Source organism: Uranotaenia lowii, chromosome 2 (genome assembly GCF_029784155.1).
Source record: "Uranotaenia lowii strain MFRU-FL chromosome 2, ASM2978415v1, whole genome shotgun sequence".
Classification (NCBI taxonomy): domain Eukaryota; kingdom Metazoa; phylum Arthropoda; class Insecta; order Diptera; family Culicidae; genus Uranotaenia; species Uranotaenia lowii.
Window position 1 is genome coordinate 139758093 of NC_073692.1, and position 22179 is coordinate 139780271.

General features: G+C 33.6%; 1 protein-coding gene across 13 annotated transcripts in view; it reads left to right on the plus strand.

Moving 5' to 3' along the window:
- The window catches only part of LOC129747849 (serine proteinase stubble-like), a 139799-nt gene that overhangs the window by 66898 nt on the left and 50722 nt on the right, over positions 1–22179 (plus strand). For all 13 annotated transcript variants that reach the window (XM_055742217.1, XM_055742223.1, XM_055742218.1 and 10 more), the window contains one exon: positions 11224–11403. In XM_055742217.1, coding sequence (XP_055598192.1) covers positions 11224–11403 — 180 coding nt within the window. The remainder of the gene's footprint in view (positions 1–11223; positions 11404–22179) is intronic.

Genomic DNA, 22179 nt, shown 5'->3' on the forward strand with positions numbered 1-22179 from the left:
ACGATGGTTAAATATTGAAAATGTCTTAATATTCGATTTGGATTATCATTTCTATTACGATTTCATGTTAGCTGGGCAGTGCCTTTAATAATTCCACGGAATGAATATATCCAGAATTGAGAATAGATTTTCTTATAGCAGATTTTCAAGGTTATAGAAAGGTTGACGATTCAAAGAACTTTTTTAAATTCATGTTTACTGGGAATTCCAAAGAGTTACAGCATGATTTGATATGATAGTCGGTCAAAAAGTTGTTCGTACAGCACTTAAATTGGCACCTAAATATTCTTTAATAGTATTTTTTCTATCAACAGTAGAACTAAAAAAAATCATTAATTGTAAAAGAAGGTTTTTTTTTAATCTATAAGCACTTTGCTCATAAATATACTTGTTCTTGAGATATGTTACTACCACATCAAAAACATATTCAAAAAAATTGTCCGTACACTGGAGTTCAAATTGTCTTATGGCGTATTTTTTTTTATTCCGGATTTGACTCTGGAACCGTCAGAATAAAAAAACGATTTTCGGGTTTCGAGTTATTCCATGCGTAGGTGTGCGTGAAAACGAGCGCAATGTTTACATGCAGGGATGCTTTCCTCCATGGTGTTTTTACGGAGCCGGAGAATTTCAACACCACCGTATTATTGCCATTAACTCTCCGGAGAGATTGTTAGTTTTTCACCATTTTCTATCTGCTATCGAAGTACTCGAGTGTCATATACACTAACTTAAACTCGCACCGCCACCAGATCCTCACATTGGAGCATAAATGTTTGCACCATAGAGCTCCGTAGAGTGGCAAATTTCCTCACCGGCGTTTTTTTGTTACTTGGCTTTGCCGAACGTAAGGAAAGCAGGAAGTTGAAAGCAATGTGCCATAACCCAGTATCCATTGCTTAGCCATTCTTACGAAACGTTCTTATATTAATCGTTTTGAGTGATGCATCTGTTGATCGATTTATTTTGGTAGATGTCAAAAAACCTTCCAAAGCATTTGATTTACATTCAAAAAATCACTTCGACCAAAAACATCATTTTATTTCTACGAGTAGATAGCAATCTATGAACGCCCGGTATAAGAGGCTTAAAAAATTTAGTAATCTGATGAAAACGAAATCTATTTGAAAAAAAAATCCATCGTTGCAATTGGAGACAATTGTCATTAAAGTGAAAAAATGTAATATAAATATATCAAATTAACAATATTACACTTCAATAATACAAAAAAGCATTTCCAACATGGATCAACAAAAATCGAAGTTAAAACCATACTTTTTTTCATATTCTTTGCATTTTTTTAATGATTCATGTCACATAAAATTGAACAATTCAATCAATAAGAAATATTCCAGATTGCCCGAATTTATCCGGGACAAAACTTGAAAAAAGCTACCGCGAATAATGGAATAAGTTCACTCGGCCCGAACTTTTCAGAGAATTGTAATAATAAAAAAAAAAATTTTAACAAAATAAACATTTTTATTTATGGAAATTTTTAATAAGATTTGAAAGCAATTGATTTGGATTGGTAAAACATTCCTTCTTCAGATAAACAAACTGTTTCTTCGTTGCTAGTCCTATTGGAACTGCCCTTTCAAGTATACTATCACTCGAAATACCCCTAAATGTAGACAATCACCTGCAATGTTTACGTGTTCAATAACTGGATCGATCGGTTTTCTCGATGGTGTATGTGGTGAACATAAGAGCTCTCACTCTCACGCTCGTTGGTGTTGAATTTAATATAATCTCTCCGGTGGTGTTAGTTAAACATCTCCGTGGTGAAATGCAGAGAAACTCCGTGGGGAATCGTAAAAACCCGCACCGCGGAGATTCTCCATAGAGAAAATGCATGCCTGTTTACATGCAGCTGTCATTTTTTTTCTCTCTTCTAGATTTCTTCATTCGGTTCTTCACATCCGGATTGCCTTTTTTCGTGTCCGGATTGCACTGGACAGCAGATAGTACGATTTTGCTTGGCTGAGAGGTTCAAAATCACGGAAATCATCATTTTCCCGTTCATTATTTCAACTGTTTTGCTTTCAGCCAAAAACAGCTGTTTAATGTTTTGACAACAACGTTGGGAGTATTGGTGAACTTCACGCAAAACTGGCTTTCTTCTAAGGGCGACTCCGTCCGTTTTTCGAGCGAACCTAGGTTGCCTCTCGAGCAATAAATGAGCACGATGACAGCAGTTAGAGCGAACCTAGGTTGCCTCTAGTTTGCCTCCAGGTGAAAAAAAATACGGTACTAATCTTTCAATATTCTTCAGATCACAGCCAAAATTTCTGGAATTGTTACTCATCCGCTTTCAAACATTGTTGCAAGTTTGAGCTGATTTCATCAATTTTCATATGCAAAAAGTTTTCAAATCAAATGTGTTTGAAATTGTAAGCCAGCTGTATAACATTCAACATTCACTTTCAAAGTGTTTGTATTTATGCTGTTCAAATAACACCAAGTTTTTCTAAACGTGTTTTGACTAAATTTACAGGTTAAAGTTTATATAAAAATCATAAATATGCTTACAAACTCCGAATAAGTTCAATTATTCACGTTATCTTTATGGCCAACAATTATGCCTTTCCATGAAAAAATATAAGTAATGTTGCAACTTTTATGTGTTATACATCAATCGAAAAGTTTTAATTAAGAGAATCATTTTAAGAATAAAGTATAAGAAAATTATATTTGTATTTTTTTATGTTTAATATTGATTTTTTCGTAAATCCACAATACTAGCCTGTAGCTTTCGAATTCAAATTTTAAAAAATTTGATCTTTACGCTCATACAACCTACACCGTATAGAACCAATCAAAACCAACTATTAGAAATTAAAAATTATGAGTTTTCTGAATCAGTGGATCGCTAGCTTTAATTTACTGAAAATACTAAGCAACTAGAGCTATTTAACATATAAATTGATGATAAATTTAGAAAATTTTTGAATTCAGCTCAAACTTGACAACAATGTTTGCAACTGTATGAGTAACAATTTTAGAAACTTTAGCATTGATCTGAGGAAAATTGAAAGATTAAGACGCTTTGAACCTCAATGTACAGACAATTTTTTGGCATCATCATTGATGTAAGTAGATTCAAAATCTCTTAAGATCTAGTTTATTTATGAGTAAAGTGCTTATAGATCTTGAAAAATATCTTTTTTTTACACTAAAGTGTGCAGCGAATTTGTCTTCATGAGAAAATTTTTAGTTTTTGCTTTGAAAGCCTTAGAAAAGTATTGTTGTCAAGATACTATCCTTTATCAGTTTTCGCCAGTTAATATTACATTTAAGAGGTCTTTAGTGACACAATAATAATCAAATCCTACATTTTCCCTAGCTCTTCTCAATAACAAAGTTTTGATTCAAAAAACTGTGACTGACAAAAATGTGCACCTACTGATGAGAAACACCAAGAGCAATATAAGAATATTTCGAATAGTAAATATTAAAAAAGTTTTCATATTTGTTCATGAATGATCATAAGATGACCTTTTTTACTTTTAGCATAGCATAGGCTGAATGGGTTATCAGGCATCGGGTATAGGCATCAATGCCGAATAGATTATTCGGCCGAAAACCGTTGAATCCAAAGAACGTGAAGCCTGAAAGATGTTAGGGCGAATGGTCATCGGCGTATCATCTATTTGACCTAATGACCATAAGGCCGAATCTTCTTCGAAATTTGGCCGATTGAGCATGAGCCTCAGCATCCATTCGGCGAAACGCCCATTTGACTTAACAGCCAATCTGCCCAACGACCATAAGGCCTAAAATGCAGGCAGGCGTTCAAATGTCTTATAGGCCTAATATCCTTTCAGCCTAACTAATCAGGAGAGCATATAAAAATTACTACCCAAACCCATCTAAAGGAAATATTTTAATCTTAATGAGATTTTGCTTTGCTTTCAAAATCATTGTTTTTGTCGTTTTGAAAGAGAAAAAAAATCTAAATATCATCCCAATTAGAAAAGAAAAACTAAATAATTTATAGATTTGAAGTATTTTGATATTCATTTTTTTTTTCATGTCAAAATGAAATATGATTAAGAATTCGTAGGATGTTTAAATATCTCAAATTGTATCAAAAAGTCCATGCAAGAATGACTAAATTTCATCATCCGTTGATAGCATTATATCAAGATAATTTGTTGTTAATTTTTTTAACTTCTACCCTTTTTTTTATTAAAACTTCACTGCCAGTTCGTTAGCTTTTTAAGACCGATCTTTTTTCTCTGCTTCTTTGAGATTCTACCTTCTCTATAAGAACTCGGTTTCTATTTTTGAGTCATCTGTCTATTTATCGAAGACTCAAATTTCAATCGTTTTTTCCATTCCAAATAATAACAGGGTGAATTTCGTCTTTGCAATCGAAATTTATCTATTCACATATTGCAGTTTTCTATTATATGATGTACTCAAACTGAAAAGTTCAAAACAAAACTCAGTGCTTTTGGAAGATGTAGTCTTTCAATATTTCATTGAAACGTTAATTTTCAGCATATCGACTATTTTAGTCAATACCTATGTTTGAAATCCATCTGCATGCCAAATTTTTTTTTTTTGAGTATTTTGATCAAACTTTGTGAAAAGGTACTGCTAAACGATTTCCACAAGTTTTGCTGAGTCTTGTTTTGCGCCTTCCGTTCCCGATTATTTCTTTGCTTTATTTCAGCAACATAGAGATAGTCGAATACGTGTTAGTAAACTGCAATTCTTCGGGAAGAACTCGGAGATTTATAAAGGGAATCGAATCTAAACCTCCACATTCCAAGTGGAATGTAGTATCAATTTGAAATCATGAAATATGTCAGTCTGGAACCCAAGGTTTTTCCGTCTCCTTTACTTATATCTTCTCTTGGCTGTTGATGTTTGCACTACAAAATTCGAATTAAGAATTGCCTTTCCGTACGGGTGCCGTTCTATTTATTGGAAATTTGTACGCGCATTTCGCTGAAAATATGCAACAATCTAAGTAGTCCGTTCTAATTTTCTCTGTCCGTCAGATAGTCCCAGAACAGAATCAGAACCCATAAATTTTTTGCTTTGCTCTTTTTACTGTCTAATCTGAAAACAACAACCAAGGTTTTTAGAAACACAAGGTTCTCCTACTTTCAAAGTAAGAAGGTCAGGAGTACGAATCGTGTGAGTGGCGCTCTATGAGTTTGTTTTCAAACATAAGAATATTTGCTCAGCTGATCAGCGGTTTGTTGTTAAACAAACTTCATGAGCTCCGCAGTTGAAAAACCAAAATGGCAAAAATTGATGCAACGAAAATTTTTACATACGGTAACACCTCCTATTTATATACACCTTGATTACAATCATGACAAAAGTGACGTCACTTTGAACAAAAAAATGATTGAATTGTAATTTTCTTCAATACATTTTCATAAACGTTCTCTTGTTCATTTGCGACAATGTTGCCAGTTAATTTTAAGGCTTCAAATTTTCTGACTAAACTTTTTTTTTGTTTTGACTATAGTAACGACTAACATCTTTATGTCATTCGCGACTTATATCAACAATGCAGTTGGAAGACAGTCATTGAGAATCACATCCGGTACAAATGAGATCAATGTTCACTTTTGGGCTCGAACTCACGGATATTGGCTCAGGAAGTAACTGACTTGCCAACTGTGCTATATCACAAGCTATTATTGACTAAAAATTATATTAGAAGTTCTTGAGAAGAATTATTATAGAAACGTGACAATTTTATTCGTGTATCTTGATCGCAAATGTTTAAAAAAGTTGTTTTAGACACATTAATCGATTTTTTACATGAATAGTGCCTTGAATAGGGAAAAGTCTCCTCCATATTTAATTGCCAAATGTTCTGCCCCATCTACAGCCGATCAAAAATGTCCGTACAGCACTCACATGGGCGCTGGAATATTCTTTAAATGTACTTTTTTACCAATAGTGAAACTACAATATCTAGAGGGATAGAGGGATAGAAAGACTTCAGAGGAGAATGGGCAATTTGGTTCGGATGTACACGGAGGAGCAATATTCGAAAGATCTTGAAGAGATAATAAAAAGTTACAATGGGGACAAGAATATATACCGTAGGAGAAAAAAAATTATGAATTGACGAGTTCAATTTGTTACTAGATAAATGCAATATGAGTTATTTATGACTATACAGAATTTCACTTCCTTTATTTTATACGGTTTTTACTTATTGACTTTTTTGGTGAGCGAAACAACTTTTTTTTTATTTATGTGACGTTTCGGTTTACTTTTCTTCACCCTTCATCAGATGTCTCCGAGAGTAAACGTTACGTAAATTTGAAAATAAAAAAAAAGTTGTTTCACTCTACGAAAAAAGTCAATGAGTTGAAACCGTATGAAAAGTAGCTCTTTCAGTGTGATTTAATCATAGGTATCTAAATATAAAAAGCAACGGTGATGAAATTTTATCCATTCTTTCATTTTTGCACTACTAAAGCAGTCGAAATAACTAACTATTTGAAAATAAGCTTTTGCACTTCTTGAACGGTTACCGTCAGAGGACGAATCGGCTATATTCAGTCAGTCAGTTATTTTCCTGAGTTCGGTTTTGAAAATACTCATTGATATGTTTATAGACATCTGGTGGCCAAGCCTAAAAACAACAATTGATTCAAAACGATCGTTGGAAATTTTACGCAAGATTCGTGAGCTAGTTTATACGTTTGTTCTCTGTGATGCAACTTTTTTGACCCATAACATTTTTCTTCCATGGTAGATTTTCTTGACCATATAGTATTTTTTTTCTTTACATGTCTTCGATCCATATATTGCTCATCAGTGTACATCCGAAAACTTTATTACCCAATCTGATCGTTTTACAAATTTTTAATGATTTTTTACTGATTTAATACTGAAAATAACTTCTTTGTTCCCTTGACCCCATAGTGTTTTTTTTGTCTCGTCAATAGCTTTCGTACCGTATATTGCACATCCGTGTACTTGAGAAAATCAAGTATCATACATTTTTGTCCTGTCTGTGTTTCAAATCTGGAAGTTCCAGGGTTTTGCAGTTTACGAATGGAACCTGATTTAATGTTACTGATCTATTCGGTTCATTTATCATTGATTAAGATAAAATGTTCAAAGTCAAGTTAAATCAACTTTTTATTTGAATTTGTTAATACTCGAATTTCAATGTCAATGAAACTTTTCAGAGTTTTATGGTATGCTAAACAACCTTTAGTAATCCAACAATAATCATATAAATTTACCAGCAGGCCCGGTAAACTTCGTCTTACCATGTTCAATTTGGCGTCCATTTTCCATTTTTCCTAGTTTTTTTTTACATTTTCCTCCTTTCCGTTTACTCGAATCGTCCCGCTTAATTCTATCGAATTAAAACCTAAGAAATTTAACTCAATTCTACGGGTCTTTTAAAATCCACTTTTTGTTACTTGTTCCATAAATAACTATATTTTGATAACATGTATGTTTCACTTGTTGCATTCCATTTAGTAGATTTATTCCGTTTGTTCGAGTTTCATTAAGGTTCAAACAGAATGAAAAAGTTTCTCACTTATTGGAATATATTGCGTATGAATCTTTTTTAAAATAGAATTTTAAAATATTGGGACAATTTTTGGAGTATTTGCCGAATATTTTGCCTAACGCAGCGCTTTCATCTCCCAATTAGTTTTGGATTTAGAGCTGAAGAAATACAAAACAGAAGAAAAGGTTTTTTACTAACCATTTTCAACCAGCTTTTAATTCACTATCCTCATCCTTCGAAGCAGTTTGAATTAAAATCCATATTTTCACCAAAATCATGTTCAAAAAAGTTTCGCCTGATACTAAACTTATAGACTTTTCACATTTCAATTTAAAGTGTTCCCAAACAGCACTTGTCATGACATTAAATCTGTTTTTTTTAATTTATTCAAGCAATAAATGGAAATTAATTCCTTTGAACTTTAACTCGATGAATCAAAGAAACGATTAGTTTTGAAAAGAGGAAAAAAAATATGTTTAGATATGTTCACCCATTATTTTAAAGATTCTAATTCAAGCATTGCGATGTTATGATTTCAAAATTTCCTGAACATTTCTGGTGGTGATCTGAGATTTCATTTAGGATTATGTAATATTTTTAAAACTTTATAACATTTAATTTAAAAGCAGATTTTTTAAAATTAATTAGATCTAAAAGTAATTATCCGTTCAGATTTCGTTGGTTTCATGAGTTCATTTTGTTTCCTGGAAATTATCATATAAACAAAACCTCAATTAAAATTAAGTGTCTTTTTAACTGTAAATCTTAATTTTCAAAAATGGAACACCGGGGCAAATGCAAACGAATATCACCACAGTTCAACTTTCATATTCTCTGAAAAAATTAATATTTTCAAAAAATTAGTTATGTTGACAAAAAGAAATATCGAAGTATACATTTGATCCATTTATTGGGGCAAATGAAAACTCATAGGTCTTTTTCAGATGCGTCAGAGAAAAGACTTTAAAATGAATTTAATACTTGTTCTTGTTTGTATGTTTTATCAACTTTCGTTGATATATCCTTAGTTTTTCTCCGGAGTAAATTAATGCTTGGTACTTCAATTTCACTGAATGCTGTTCAACCAAAAGACCTTGATTTACAAAGACCTTTACATAAATTTTGAATATCCGCTTCAGATTCAACACTCGGGATGTCCTTTCTAACCATTTGGAAGATAAAATTCTTAAATGGTAGATGTTTCATTGCTAAATGGCGCGTTTTCACTTATTTAACCTTAGAAATGACAGTAAATAATATTACATTTAACACTTTCAGGTCATATTAAAAGTTCATCATAAAAATCTGCTGCCCCTGGAATATCAATCACAAAAAAACTTTTCAACAAAAAAGTGAATCAAGAGTCTCTTCTATGTAGCCAAAATATGTTAAACAAAAACACACTTTTCATGTTAAGAAAATACTTGAATTGAGTGTAAACAAACAGTAAAAGTGTAAACATTTATTTGGTGAATGATTAAAAAAAGAGTTGAGTTTATTGAATCATATTGTTTTTTTGGGCCCAAAAATTTTTAGATGAAGAAAAAAGTAAAAGTAAAAGTTGAAAGTTGGCACTTGCTCTAGTCTACTTTCTTAATTGAAAATTCTTCCGGAAAATGTATATCCTCACTTTTTGTTATTAAAAAGTAGATTATTTTATTGATAACTTCAACTTACGTTTGCAGAAAATCAAAAAGTTCATTCGGCCTTTAAAAACTTCAATCCTATCTAATCTATTTCAAAGAACAGACTCTCGTTCAGTTAATGTGTCCAGCGTTCTTAGAAGCTGCCCAATTTCTTATTTTTAAACGTCCGCAAAGTGTCATTATTTCATATTTATCATTACCAAGTACATATTTTTTGGACAACAATTTACTACTTAAATTAACACGAATTAAAAATGGTTTTAATATTTGAAATCGTTTATATGGTTTTGATTCGATCGATAGAATATCAATCCGTGTCGTATCTAGGCGTCATTTATTTCCACGTGCTGTGTACAATTAAGCAAGAAAAAACATATCTAGGTTGCATAGTGCCCCCACGTGCATAAGAAATATAGGTAGGTACTTGGTTGAGAAACAGGCGCCTAATTTTTAAATTTCTCCAGCGAAATGATGAACAGTGCTTTGGTTACTATTATCTTGCAACGACGTTTGCTCGCGCCCATGGAGACAAAAAACCAACCCCTCAAAGAAAAGAAAATGTCTAAAAATGGATGCCTGACTTTTCAATTTCAGAATTTGGCAAAACAAAATTTATTTGTTTTATTCGATCGGCAAAATGTCAATCTGAGTCACATCTAGGCGTCATTCATAACCATGTGCTGTAGAAATGAGCAAGGAATCAAGTAGAAAATAAACACATCAAGGCATCATATCGCCACCACTTGTATGTTTATCTGATCAAAATACATAAGTTTGTTGAATATGTCAAAGTCCTATCACATCACCCTCGAGAGTTACAGTCAAAGTTATAAAATCTCTTGAAAAAACTGTTTTGAATCTGACACGTGGTGGATTGGATTCAATAGCTCGCTGTCTTTGAAACAAAGTTGTAACAAGCCACGAACTACAATTGTCTCATTCATTATGATGGGTTTAGAAGTTGCTGAAGCAGTAAGTTGTTCTAAGTTTGTTTAGCATACCATAAAACTTTGAAAAGTTTCATTGACATTGAAATTCGAGTTTTAACAAATTTATTTACCCAATCAATTTTGGACAGAAAGGAATTTTTACCGCTTACGATTAAAATTGGCAAACCTCTCTTCTACCTTCAATGTGTAGTTTGAAAGGAGTAATTTTTGTCTAGATTAAGAAAAGCAATTTAATAGAGCCAGTTCTCTATGTGTGTGAAAGTTATAAAAAATAGATTTTACAGTTTTCCTAGAACAAATATTGTTGAAATGAATTTCTATATGTACATACGTATATGAGGTTCGTTGAGCGACCCCTGAAAAAAAAAAAAACTAAATGAGCGGAGAATTGGCATGCTATTTTTGGTCAGGTCAAGGAACGATTACAGCACCCATGGTTTTGATTCCGGAATATTCTCCTTTAAAGGACTATCCTAATGTGTACGGATTAAACCATTTTATGTATAAAAGATTAACACATTTCATTATTTATAACATAGTATTTCATAACCCATTAGACGCAAGATGTTCTTTCGGTTTTGTTTAAATTCGGTTGTTTTCCCGACGTTCTTTACACATATTATCGACAAATAGATGACCAAAATTCCAATTCAGCCGTAAGATCTAAGCCTAACTGACTTTTGGCCAAATGCTTTTTGAACGAATCTCAATGCTCCATCATGCGTGTGCTTTATTTAAATTTAAAAAAAAATGTGCAGTAGAGCCCCGCTTATCCGAGCTCCGGTTATCCGATCTTCCGCTTAATTCAAGACACGTGTAGATGTGTCCCTGTAGTCACTTTTTAATCAGCGAGTCAAAATTTTAGACTCTGTAGTATAACTCGCCAAAAAAGTGGATTATATAACTTAACAAAATCCATGTATTTATCGTGCTATGCGCCTGGTATTATGCAACACCATAACAAATGGATAGGAATTTCAATGTTTTTTGTCTAATACCCGAAGTTTCACTCATTCGAGGCTGTCCTTTCCCCGGAGATTTTACTCAAATAAACTGTACATATTTTCAAGATGCAAAACTAATGACATCAATCTATTTTTCATGTTTTCTACAGTGATTCCACAAACCTGCCGGCACAAGGGTCGCAAGTTTGAATGCGGCCTGTCGATTTCGTGCGTCCTCGGGGGTGGAAAACCAGTCGATCTGTGTTCCGGCGGAATGATCTGGTCCTGCTGCATCGATCGTGACTTCCATCCAGAAAGTGAATCCGAACAGGGAGCCGTCCATAACGCAAGTAAGTTTCACGAGTAAACAAATGTAATTTAACTCCTGAATTCCTAACCTGTTTTTGAATCACTCAAGAATTTTTCAATTTTAATATTTTTTTTATAAATGTTCCTGAAGACACGAATCTGAGAAAATGGTTGTCAAATATTTGAACATACATACTAATTTTTCTCGTTGATAAAGAAAAAAAATTTATGTTGAATTTTTTAAATTTTTATGAGTTGACCAAATCTGATCGATTGAAGATAAAACTTCTACTTACATTCATCGAACACGACATTTATGACACAGAAGACCACGACGGCATCACGTCATTTTTACATAAACAAGTCACGGTCAAGCGGTCATCGTAACAGTTTCAAAAAAGCACGACGACGTTCGAAAATGGCCGGTCAGTGAGCCAGCTAGCCAGACAGAAAGACAAAAGTCCGACAAATTTGCCCAACTGCACCACTTTCCTCGAACCGTGAAGAAGGCACAATTCCGAGAAATTGGGGGAACACTATGAGATGACATAACATCGCGCAACTTAACCGGGTAGACGACGCACATCGGCGTAATCATTTTTCGGAAGTGGGCCATTGTTGTGGCTTTTTTCCCTCTAGGTTTTTTTTTTTCTACTAAACTTTTAGTCAGTTTTCCAGCTATTGGGGGAGAAGTGCAAGGAAACGTTCACTTTTTCCCATCTTGGTAAACACAAATGAGAGGAGAGAAAAAACATAAACCTCTAAAGTCCAACCCAAGTGAATGCGTCGGTAAATTTGAGTCAATTTTGAACTTTCATTTGACGATTGCTATCGTTCGTTTATGCGTCGTAATCATCGTCAGCCAATTTACGTTATCGTCGTTGAATCGCTTGACGCATCAATCTTGCAACCGGGAAAATTGAGGAAGGAGGACAAAAATTGAATGCATAACTTTGCGGTTTAATTTTTTTAAGCACGTTGCTTATCTCACCGGGTGGTAGTAAAATTATGCGGTTTTATTAAAAATGTTTTAAAAAATAACCGTAAATATAGCTATAAAAAGCCCGTGAGGACTATTATGGAGAATTAATTTTAATTAATTATGGAGAATTAATTAACCCTCATCCGCATTAGGGTGTCATTTTGACACCATTGCAAGTTTGAAGGCTTGTAACTTTTTTCAGAAGCTTCAAAATACAAAAATTTCTTCGAGGACCCTAAATGAATTCAAAAGTTCTTCAATATTGCATCTTTACTTTTTTTATGGACGAACCCTGGAAGCCTGGACAAAAAAACTCCCTTTTCCGACTTTTGGTGTCATTTTGACACCACAAAAGTAAAATCTATTTAAGTCGTTTGAATTATTATGAACTTCATATAGAACTTATATCAACAGAATCCTTGTAATGTCAGTAAAATATGTTTAGAACATTATATACAGCTAAAGTTACAAGTTTTCTCGTTATTCAGCATGAAAGAAAAAAAATCTGAAATAACATGCCTCACGAAAACTGCTGTAGTTCATATGTTACACGTCCAAAAAAATATTCGCCTTATGCATATGAAAGCTGAAGTTAATGCCTACATCATGAACACAAGAAATATTTTTTTAATTTTTTTTTAATGAAATGGTCACAAAAAGTTTAAAAAAGTGGTCAAAAAAAACCTACTTTTCATTCGATTGCTAGTAAATACTGTTTGAGCGATGGTAGAGTTTTGAAAAAAATATGACTACAAAATGTATCCAAATTCCAACATTTTGCTGTCTTTAGATTTTTGATGCAACAAAAATTGAATTTACTGGAATTTTTCAAAGTTCACTACTTTGCGCGATTTTTTTACAAATTGAAATTTCATCTGTTTTTGTGGTCCACCGTCAGGTTGTACCCGGATTATCAGTGCTTTTACTTTGTTTGGACCAACCAAGAGTATATTCATTGGAAAGCACATTTAATCTTCATTCTAGTGAGGTGCTGCAATTCACGCTGTGAGATTTCACAAAAATATGAAAATTATAAACGTAAAATCATTCCTGAATTTCTAGAACTACAAGCACCTCGTCCAGCAAAACGTGTTTGTTTGCTCTCCGAGTAGGTACGGTGGGTGGTGATTCGGGCAGAGAGCGAAGCCGAATGACGAAATAATGATGCGTGTCGTGACTAGCAAATGCAAACTACTCTCAATAGAATATTTTCAACCAAGAAATGTACGACACGCATCATTATTTCGTTTGTCGGCTTCGCTCTCTGCCCGAATCACCACCCACCGTACCTACTCGGAGAGCAAACAAACACGTTTTGCTGGACGAGGTGCTTGTAGTTCTAGAAATTCAGGAATGATTTTACGTTTATAATTTTCATATTTTTGTGAAATCTCACAGCGTGAATTGCAGCACCTCACTAGAATGAAGATTAAATGTGCTTTCCAATGAATATACTCTTGGTTGGTCCAAACAAAGTAAAAGCACTGATAATCCGGGTACAACCTGACGGTGGACCACAAAAACAGATGAAATTTCAATTTGTAAAAAAATCGCGCAAAGTAGTGAACTTTGAAAAATTCCAGTAAATTCAATTTTTGTTGCATCAAAAATCTAAAGACAGCAAAATGTTGGAATTTGGATACATTTTGTAGTCATATTTTTTTCAAAACTCTACCATCGCTCAAACAGTATTTACTAGCAATCGAATGAAAAGTAGGTTTTTTTGACCACTTTTTTGAACTTTTTGTGACCATTTCATTAAAAAAAATTTAAAAAAATATTTCTTGTGTTCATGATGTAGGCATTAACTTCAGCTTTCATATGCATAAGGCAAATATTTTTTTGGACGTGTAACATATGAACTACAGCTGGACTTGCTATGAGCGGCAGAGCAGTTTTCGTGAGGCATGTTTTTTCGGATTTTTTTTCTTTCGTGCTGAATAACGAGAAAACTAATAACTTTAGCTATATATAATGTTCTAAACATATTTCACTGACATTATAAGGTTTCTTTTAATGTAAGTTTTGTTTAAATTGGTCTAACACGCCAAAAGTTATAACGATTTGAGCTTGTGGTGTCAAATTGACACCACAAGTGCTGATTAGGGTAATGAAATCTAATGCGGATGAGGGTTAATATGGAGAATTAATTTATCTTTTTTTTTTCAACATGGGAAATCGTATTGAGTCAAAAAATTATATTAAAAAACCATCTCTAGGAGAGCTAAGGGCATAACGAGCTCCCGTTGCATAGTAAGCACTCCTCTTTTCCTCTTTTTAACGAGGAACAGTTTTATTAGTATTATTTTTTCAGCAAAAAAGAAATCTCCGTATCATCTTAACAGAAATATTAAAAAAAACTTACTAGGTTATAAACTAGGGTTGCCATCCGTCCCGCAAAAGCGGGTCATGTCCCGCTTTTTTGGAAAATGTCCCGCCGTTCCGCTTTTTACACGAAATGTCTCGCTTTTTCAACTAAGCTCTCCAATTAAAGAACAAGTTTGCCTACGTTTGATTTAATTGCTTTATGAAAACTGCACATCACACAAATAAGATGCATGCATTTTCATTTACAACATGCACAACATTTTTACGTATGTGAACATACATTTCATGACATTTTCAAAGAAATTTTTTAAATGTCCTGCTTTTTTCGGCTGTGTCCCGCTTTTTTTCTCAAAATGTCCCGCTTTTTTTTTTAAATCAACCTGGCAAGCCTATTCTAAAGTGATTAAAATGTTATAATTCTTGAGCACCGAAAAATTTGCTTTTATGCTCTTTAAATTATTCTTCTATAATTATAATCTATAATTTACGCACTGCAACATGATGTACACATTGTTCCTCAATTTGCGCAATCATTAAATTTTTGATTTTTCACAGTATCAATTTTAATACGCGTTTTTACTTAAACTTGTTGACTTGGGGCGAATCGGGTTACGATGAGCACTGAATATAAAATGAAAAAATATCGGCACGACCAGGGAATCGAACTCGAATGCTCTAATTCTATCTCCGATACCTTAAACATAGGCAAAATCGTCAGATGAAACAAGTCAAGCTGTAGCTCTATAATTCAGTTGAATTCATCGAGTTTAACTCGCAGCTAGATTCTACGGCAGAAAACGCTCATCGTTCCCCGATTGAATAAATTCTACTCGCTCATTTTCATCATCCTTTATTTCTTCTAATTTTATATCCATCTATAAATATTTCATAATCTTAAGATGTTATGAAGCCGTAAGTAAAAAATCGGCAAATTACTCTCATTGATGTTTAAAATATTTGAATTTGCTCAAGATTTATCTTGTTTTATATTTATCTCATTTTATAGTTATTAAACTTTGTTCAATAAGGCTGGAACAAATTTCAAATCCTTCTTTTGTCACTCGGAGTTGGAACATCGCGAGGAGGAGGGGGAATAATAAAAAATAATGCGAAAAACAAATAAACTGCACAATAGCTTGTATGCAAGAAAATTGCATTCTATGTCATCGCACAAACCTATAAATCAAGTAATTTGTTATAGATAAATTCAATAAAATCAAGAATACAGAAGTGGAAAAGGTGAAATCTTCAAAAAATGTGTTGGTATAGGACTATAAGAGCAATATAAAGTTTTTAGGTTCTATCGGTAAGCCAATCCGTCATACTCTGTCAATTTTTTTACGGCATCGAAAAATGTTAAATTTTTAACATTTATTGCTCGATTTTTCAAAATTTATATGAAAATCGAAAACATCAAAAACCTAGCCTGAAATGCGAGAGATTATGTCATTATCATTTTGTAATCATTAAAAGATAACTTTACTACATTATCTATATATTTTATAAGCAATTTCTGTATGTTTGTTTGTTTGTTTGTTTGTTTGTTTGTTTGTCCTCTATAGACTCAGCCGTCTTAAGAGCTAGAGATCTGAAATTTGGCATGGATGCTCATTAGGACCAGGAATGATGAAAAATGTTTTCAGATTTTCGGATGACCCCTTCTGAAGGGGGTCGTCCATATAAGACAAATATTGTTTTCGCGATATTGACGTTATTTTTCGTCGGATCGTGTTGAAAATTTGCACATGAATGTTTTGAAAAACGGGCAATTGATTTCAGGTGTCGAGGTGTGCGTAAAGGGTCAGCCAAAGGGGTCGTCCATATTAACTGTTCGCTGTTTTTGCGATATTGACGTTATTATACATCGTATTCAGCTGAAAATTGGTACACGATAGTTGTGAGTGACGTGCATTCGATTTGAGGTATCAAATTTAGTGCAAGGGGTCGGCAAAAGGGGTCGTCCATATCAACTTTTCAATATTTTAGTTATATTGACGTTTTTATACATCGGATTTTGATAAATATTTGCACATATGAGTTATTAGGGACAAACAATTGATTTCACCTATCCAAATTAAAAATGGGGGTCGACCAAGGGGGTCGTCCATATTAACTATTCACTGTTAATACGATATTGTCGTTTTTCTTCATCGGATTCAGATGAAAATTGGTACACGGGTGTTTCGAGGGACGCGCAACCGATTTCAGGTATTAATATTAAATGCAGCGTAAGGGGCCGGCAAAGGGGGTCGTCCATATTAACCTTTCAATATTTTTGCAATATCGTTGTTATTTGACACACGGTAGTTTTCGGGGACGAGCAATCGATTTCAGATGTCAAATGTTTTGCCAGGAGTCGACGAAAGGGGTTTTTTTTTTAACAATTCTTTATTTGAAACGGCTCATACCTTTAGGACGAAAGGGGTTGTCCATATTAATTAATTTTTCACTGTTTTTAGCAATATTGACGTTACTATGCAATGGATTGCTTTTAAAAGTTTTAATCGGGAGTTTTGAGGGAAAAGCAATCAATTTCAGACATCAAAGACTTTATAAGAGGCCACCGAAAGGGGTTTAAGTTTATGGCAATAATAGTGTTGTTATGCAACGATCGAGTCAAAATTTATACACGGCGTTTTTTCGCACCGTCAATTGATTCCTGATTTCAAATTTATTAGTAGTCGAGATGAAAAAGTAATCGTCCAATATTTTTGCAATTATTACTTAACAATGAATTCGGAAGTGCATCTGGAAAATTTTCGGCAATTGACTTTCATACAAACTGTTCATGACATATTCCAAGTTCAAAACGAAACGGAGTTCGTAGGGGATCAGCTAGTCTATACAGCGAGCGAAATAGGAATAGCACCACTATGTATTTTGCTTGTAAAAATATGAATGATTGAATTTTACGAAAATTTTCTTCCACAGTTTGTTCTGAATTGCTTAACGGATAAATCAAGCATAAGTTTACTTTTTTCGGACGAAGCAATTGGCGTTGAGGACCAAAAATGTGGAAAAAGGGTGCGAAATAAGAATAGAACCACTTGAGTTTTTTAATAAAAACATGATTATTTTTCAAAATTTACTGTGTTAAAGTGAAAATAATACTTCTACGAATTATTTGAATAGAAAACTGTATTTTAAGGAGTATTACATAATTTCAAAGGTTTTCAAAAGGGTTTAAGAGATGCTCCTGTAGCGTTAAGGAATTTGATATTTGAGCTACAAAACTTTATCAAACTGCTTGATTTCTTCATTAACATTCATAAGTATGATGCAAAATGATGAAACATTGATTTGAGGCTGAGTTTGAATCCAAAAAGCAGGTTGGAATTCAAAAATACTAATGTTTTTTAAAAGTCAAACACTATTTCTCTAGTTTTTTAAGTCATAGATGGCAGCACTATCTTGCCATTTAACCAAATTCATGACCATTTTCGAATATCCGGGATTAATAAGGGAGTGCTGGATGATTTTGGTCAAGAAATAAATACATGTAACGTGTAAACACTTTGAAAATTCTAAGATCACTAAATCCCAAAAAAAAAAAAAATAGAATTGCATCAAGGTCACTAAAAGTGAATTCTTGTGACCGATTATCAGAATAAAGTTATACTTTGCGATGGAGCTTGATGGATCAGACGGCTAGCAGTATTATGAGTATGATTTGCAATTGAATCGGAAGTTGAGATGAGCAGGAATTTTGGCGGTTGTATATTTTTGTGCTGGTGATTCTTTTGCAAATCCGGAAAAGCTTTCTGCAGAGTGAATTTACACAAAAATGTGATGCGAAAATACCTCAAAATGATGAATATGGGCCTAAATTAACCTGGAGAATCAAGATTGAGATTAAGTTTGGTTTTAACTGCAAGATAGTGCTGCCATCTACGACTTGAATCTGGAAAAAGTTTGGTTTACTGAACAAAATCAAAGATTTTGATTTCCAACCTATTTTTTTCTGATTCAAAATTAATCGGGATTGTTTGTTTCATCATTTCATGTCATTTTAATGAAGAAAGTTAGTAGTTTGGTATAGAATTACAGCTTAAATATCAAATTCCTTAACGCTAGAGGAGCATCTCTTAAAACCCTCCTTTAAAACCTTTGAATACATTTGGAATTCTGGAAAACTCCTTAAAATGCAGTTTTCTATTCAAATAATTCGTAGAAGCATTATTATTCACTTTTACACAGTTAAATAATCATGTTTTTGTTGAAAAACTCGAGTGGTTCTATTCTTATTTCGCACCCTTTTTTCACATTTTTGGTCCTCAACGCCAATTGCTACGTCCGAAAAAAGTAAACTTATACTTGATTTATCCGTTAAGCAATTCAGAACAAGCTGTGGAAGAAAATTTTCGTAAATTTCAATCATTCATATTTTAACAAGCAAAACACATAGTGGTGCTATTCTTATTTCGCTCACTGTATATATAAAAAGCAATTTCTGTGGGTTTGTTTGTTTGTTTGTTTGTTTGTTTGTCCTCTATAGACTCAGCCATCTTAAGAGCTAGAGATCTGAAATTTGGCATGGATGCTCATTAGGACCAGGATTGATGAAAAATGTTTTCAGATTTTCGGATGACCCTTTCTGAAAGGGGTCGTCCATACAAGACAAAGATTGTTTTCGCCTTTTTTACGTCATTTTTCGTCGGATCGTAATGAAAATTTGCACATGGGGGTTTTGAGAGATGGGAAGTTGATTTCAGGTATTGAATTTTGGGTCAGGGGTCGGCAAAAGGGGTCGTCCATATTAACTTTTCAATATTTTTTGATATTGACGTTAGTGTACATCGGATTGAGATAAAAATTTGTGTTCGGATGGTTTTAGAGACAGGCAATCGATTGCTGGTATCAAATTTTGTGTAAGGGGCCAGCCAAAGGGAGCGTCCATATTCACTGTTCGCTATTTTTTTTATACTGACGTTATTATACATCGGGTTCAGATGAAAATTGGAACACGAGAGTTTTGAATGATAAGCAATCGATTCCAGGTATCGAATTCAGTGTAAGGGGTCGGCAAAAGGGAACGTCCATATCAACTTTTCAATATTTTTGTGATATTGACGTTATTATTCATCGGATTGAGAAGAAAATTTGCGCTCGGATATTTTTAGGGACACGCAATCGAATGCCGGTATCAAATTTTGTATAAGCTACAAGTAAGAGGGGTCGTCCATATTAACTGTTCGTTATTTTTGCGATATTGACATAGTCACATCGGATTCAGAAGAAAATTGGTAGACAAGAATTCTGAATGATGTGCAAACGATTTCAGGTATCAAATTTTGTGTAAAAGACCGACAAAAGGGGTCATCCACATTACCTTACAGTTTTTTTTTGTGATATTGACATTATTACACATCAGATGGAGATAAAAATTTGCACATAGAAGTTTTTAAGGCCATTGATTTCAATTATCCAATTTTGGTTCAGGGGTCGGCCAAAGAGGACGTCCATATTAACTATTCACTTTTTTTTGCGATATTGACGTTATTATGCAATAGATTGGTTAGAAAATTTGCACATGAGAGTTTTGAAGGAAGGGCAATCGATTTCAGAGATTCGGAAAAGAGACCACTGATCTGCAACTATTGAGTCGAAATTTATACACGGTTCATTGGAGTTCGTACGGTTAATTGATCTGTATCAAATGACAAAAAGGGGGTCTATTAACTCATTTTTATATGATTTGTGCTTACGTAAGAACTTAAACTATACACATAACACACGACGTATTACAGGACACGACACATAACGTTCTTACTTAACGGAAAAAGGATATAAAGTTACCTTTTTGTCGACCGGTTTCGGGCTCGATGTTGCCCATCTACAGGACGATGTCCGACTGATTACACAAAGGATAATTACAGCTCCAGTTTCATACTTGATGTAGTATTCGTCGAATGCAATTGGCATTATGCGGTTTTTTGTTTGATCAGGTTGAAGAGAGGTGAAATGATCGGCGGCTCGTCTTCGTTCATCAACGGTTTTTCGGCGGTGCTGATGAACATCGACTCCCAAGCATTCAGGTGTGATGTTTTCCGTACAAACTTCCTAAATTTGACCTTTTTCCAATCGACGGAATGGTCAAACTCTGTTGTGTGGGCGGCAACACTCGATTCATTAATCTTCCCATTCTCAACGGCATTTTTGTGTTCTTTGATACTATTAACTGTCAAATTTGTTTTGCAATTATAACGTAGGTTTGTATCGAATCCAAACGAAAATTCATAAACTGGGATGTTTTGACACGGTCAATTGATTCCTGATTTCAAATTTAATAGCATACGACAGAAAAAAAATTGAACATACATATAACGTGTTCAACATTTTTGCAATTATTTTTCTAAAAATGCATTCGGAATTTCATCTGGAAAATCCCTGTAAATTCACATTAATTCAAACTTTTCATGACATATTCCAAGTTCAAAGCGAAACGGAGTTCGTATGGGATCAGCTAGTATTAATTTAAAAATTTAATCATTGCTGTGATATATAAATGTTGCAATATGCAACTTGCATATAACCGCGCTGTTGCATGATGCTCCGTTTGACGGTAAGAATTGTACCTGCATCTATCTATATATATAAAACAGGGAGAGAGACAGCCCATACAGAAATGTGCGAACACGCAAAACTCTTCACTGGATCATCCGATTTGCATGCGATTTTTTTTGTTGTGTTCGTCTTCACGTGAAGAATAACACAACGGAGAGATAATTTCGAAAATCTTTATGTTGAATTTTAAAATTAATTTTTAGTTTTTATTCGTATCAAATAAAAGTCAAGGCACCCCATTTCCATTTTTTTTTTCATTCGAATCACCCAGAGTAGGAAGGCGCCAAAAGTAATCAAGGCTTACTGATGTGCACCCATCCCTCTATAGGAAGTTTTGGCGCCCATTTTCGTTGCAACTGTACTTTTCACGTGGCACCAGTAAAATGGATACTTGGATGTGATTTGCTTTATGGGGTTCCGCAACTACGAAGCATAGCGAAGCCTGTACGAAGAATATTGACAAAATTTGTAATTTTTTGCATCAGAATCAAGGCAATTCTAAGATTTTTTTTTAGATGATTGTTCGTTCACCGTTTTTTTTTTAAATGTCATCTTCTTTAAGCAACTCAAGCAATATGGCTGTAAAATTTCCAATAGACTCAAAACAACTTAATGAGATTGAATTGAAACTTTTCATTATCAAACCATTTTTTATGAGTTTTGGTAACAAGTAATATAACTGATAAAAGATCACCTTAATTTATTTTTTGTAGATTTTATCCAGTTAGTTTGAGAATTGAAGGTTATTTATTTTGTGATTCCAAGTAAATTGAATCATTATCATAAAAACGGATTGGAGGATCAGGAAACATTGGAAAATCCACACTACCTTTCATGCTCAGTGATTAATCGGAACTTTTGAAAATTTTAGCTATATAGGACTTTATCTTGATATTAGATCCAACTCTCAGTTTCAAAAGTCAGAAAAAAATATCGTAATCCA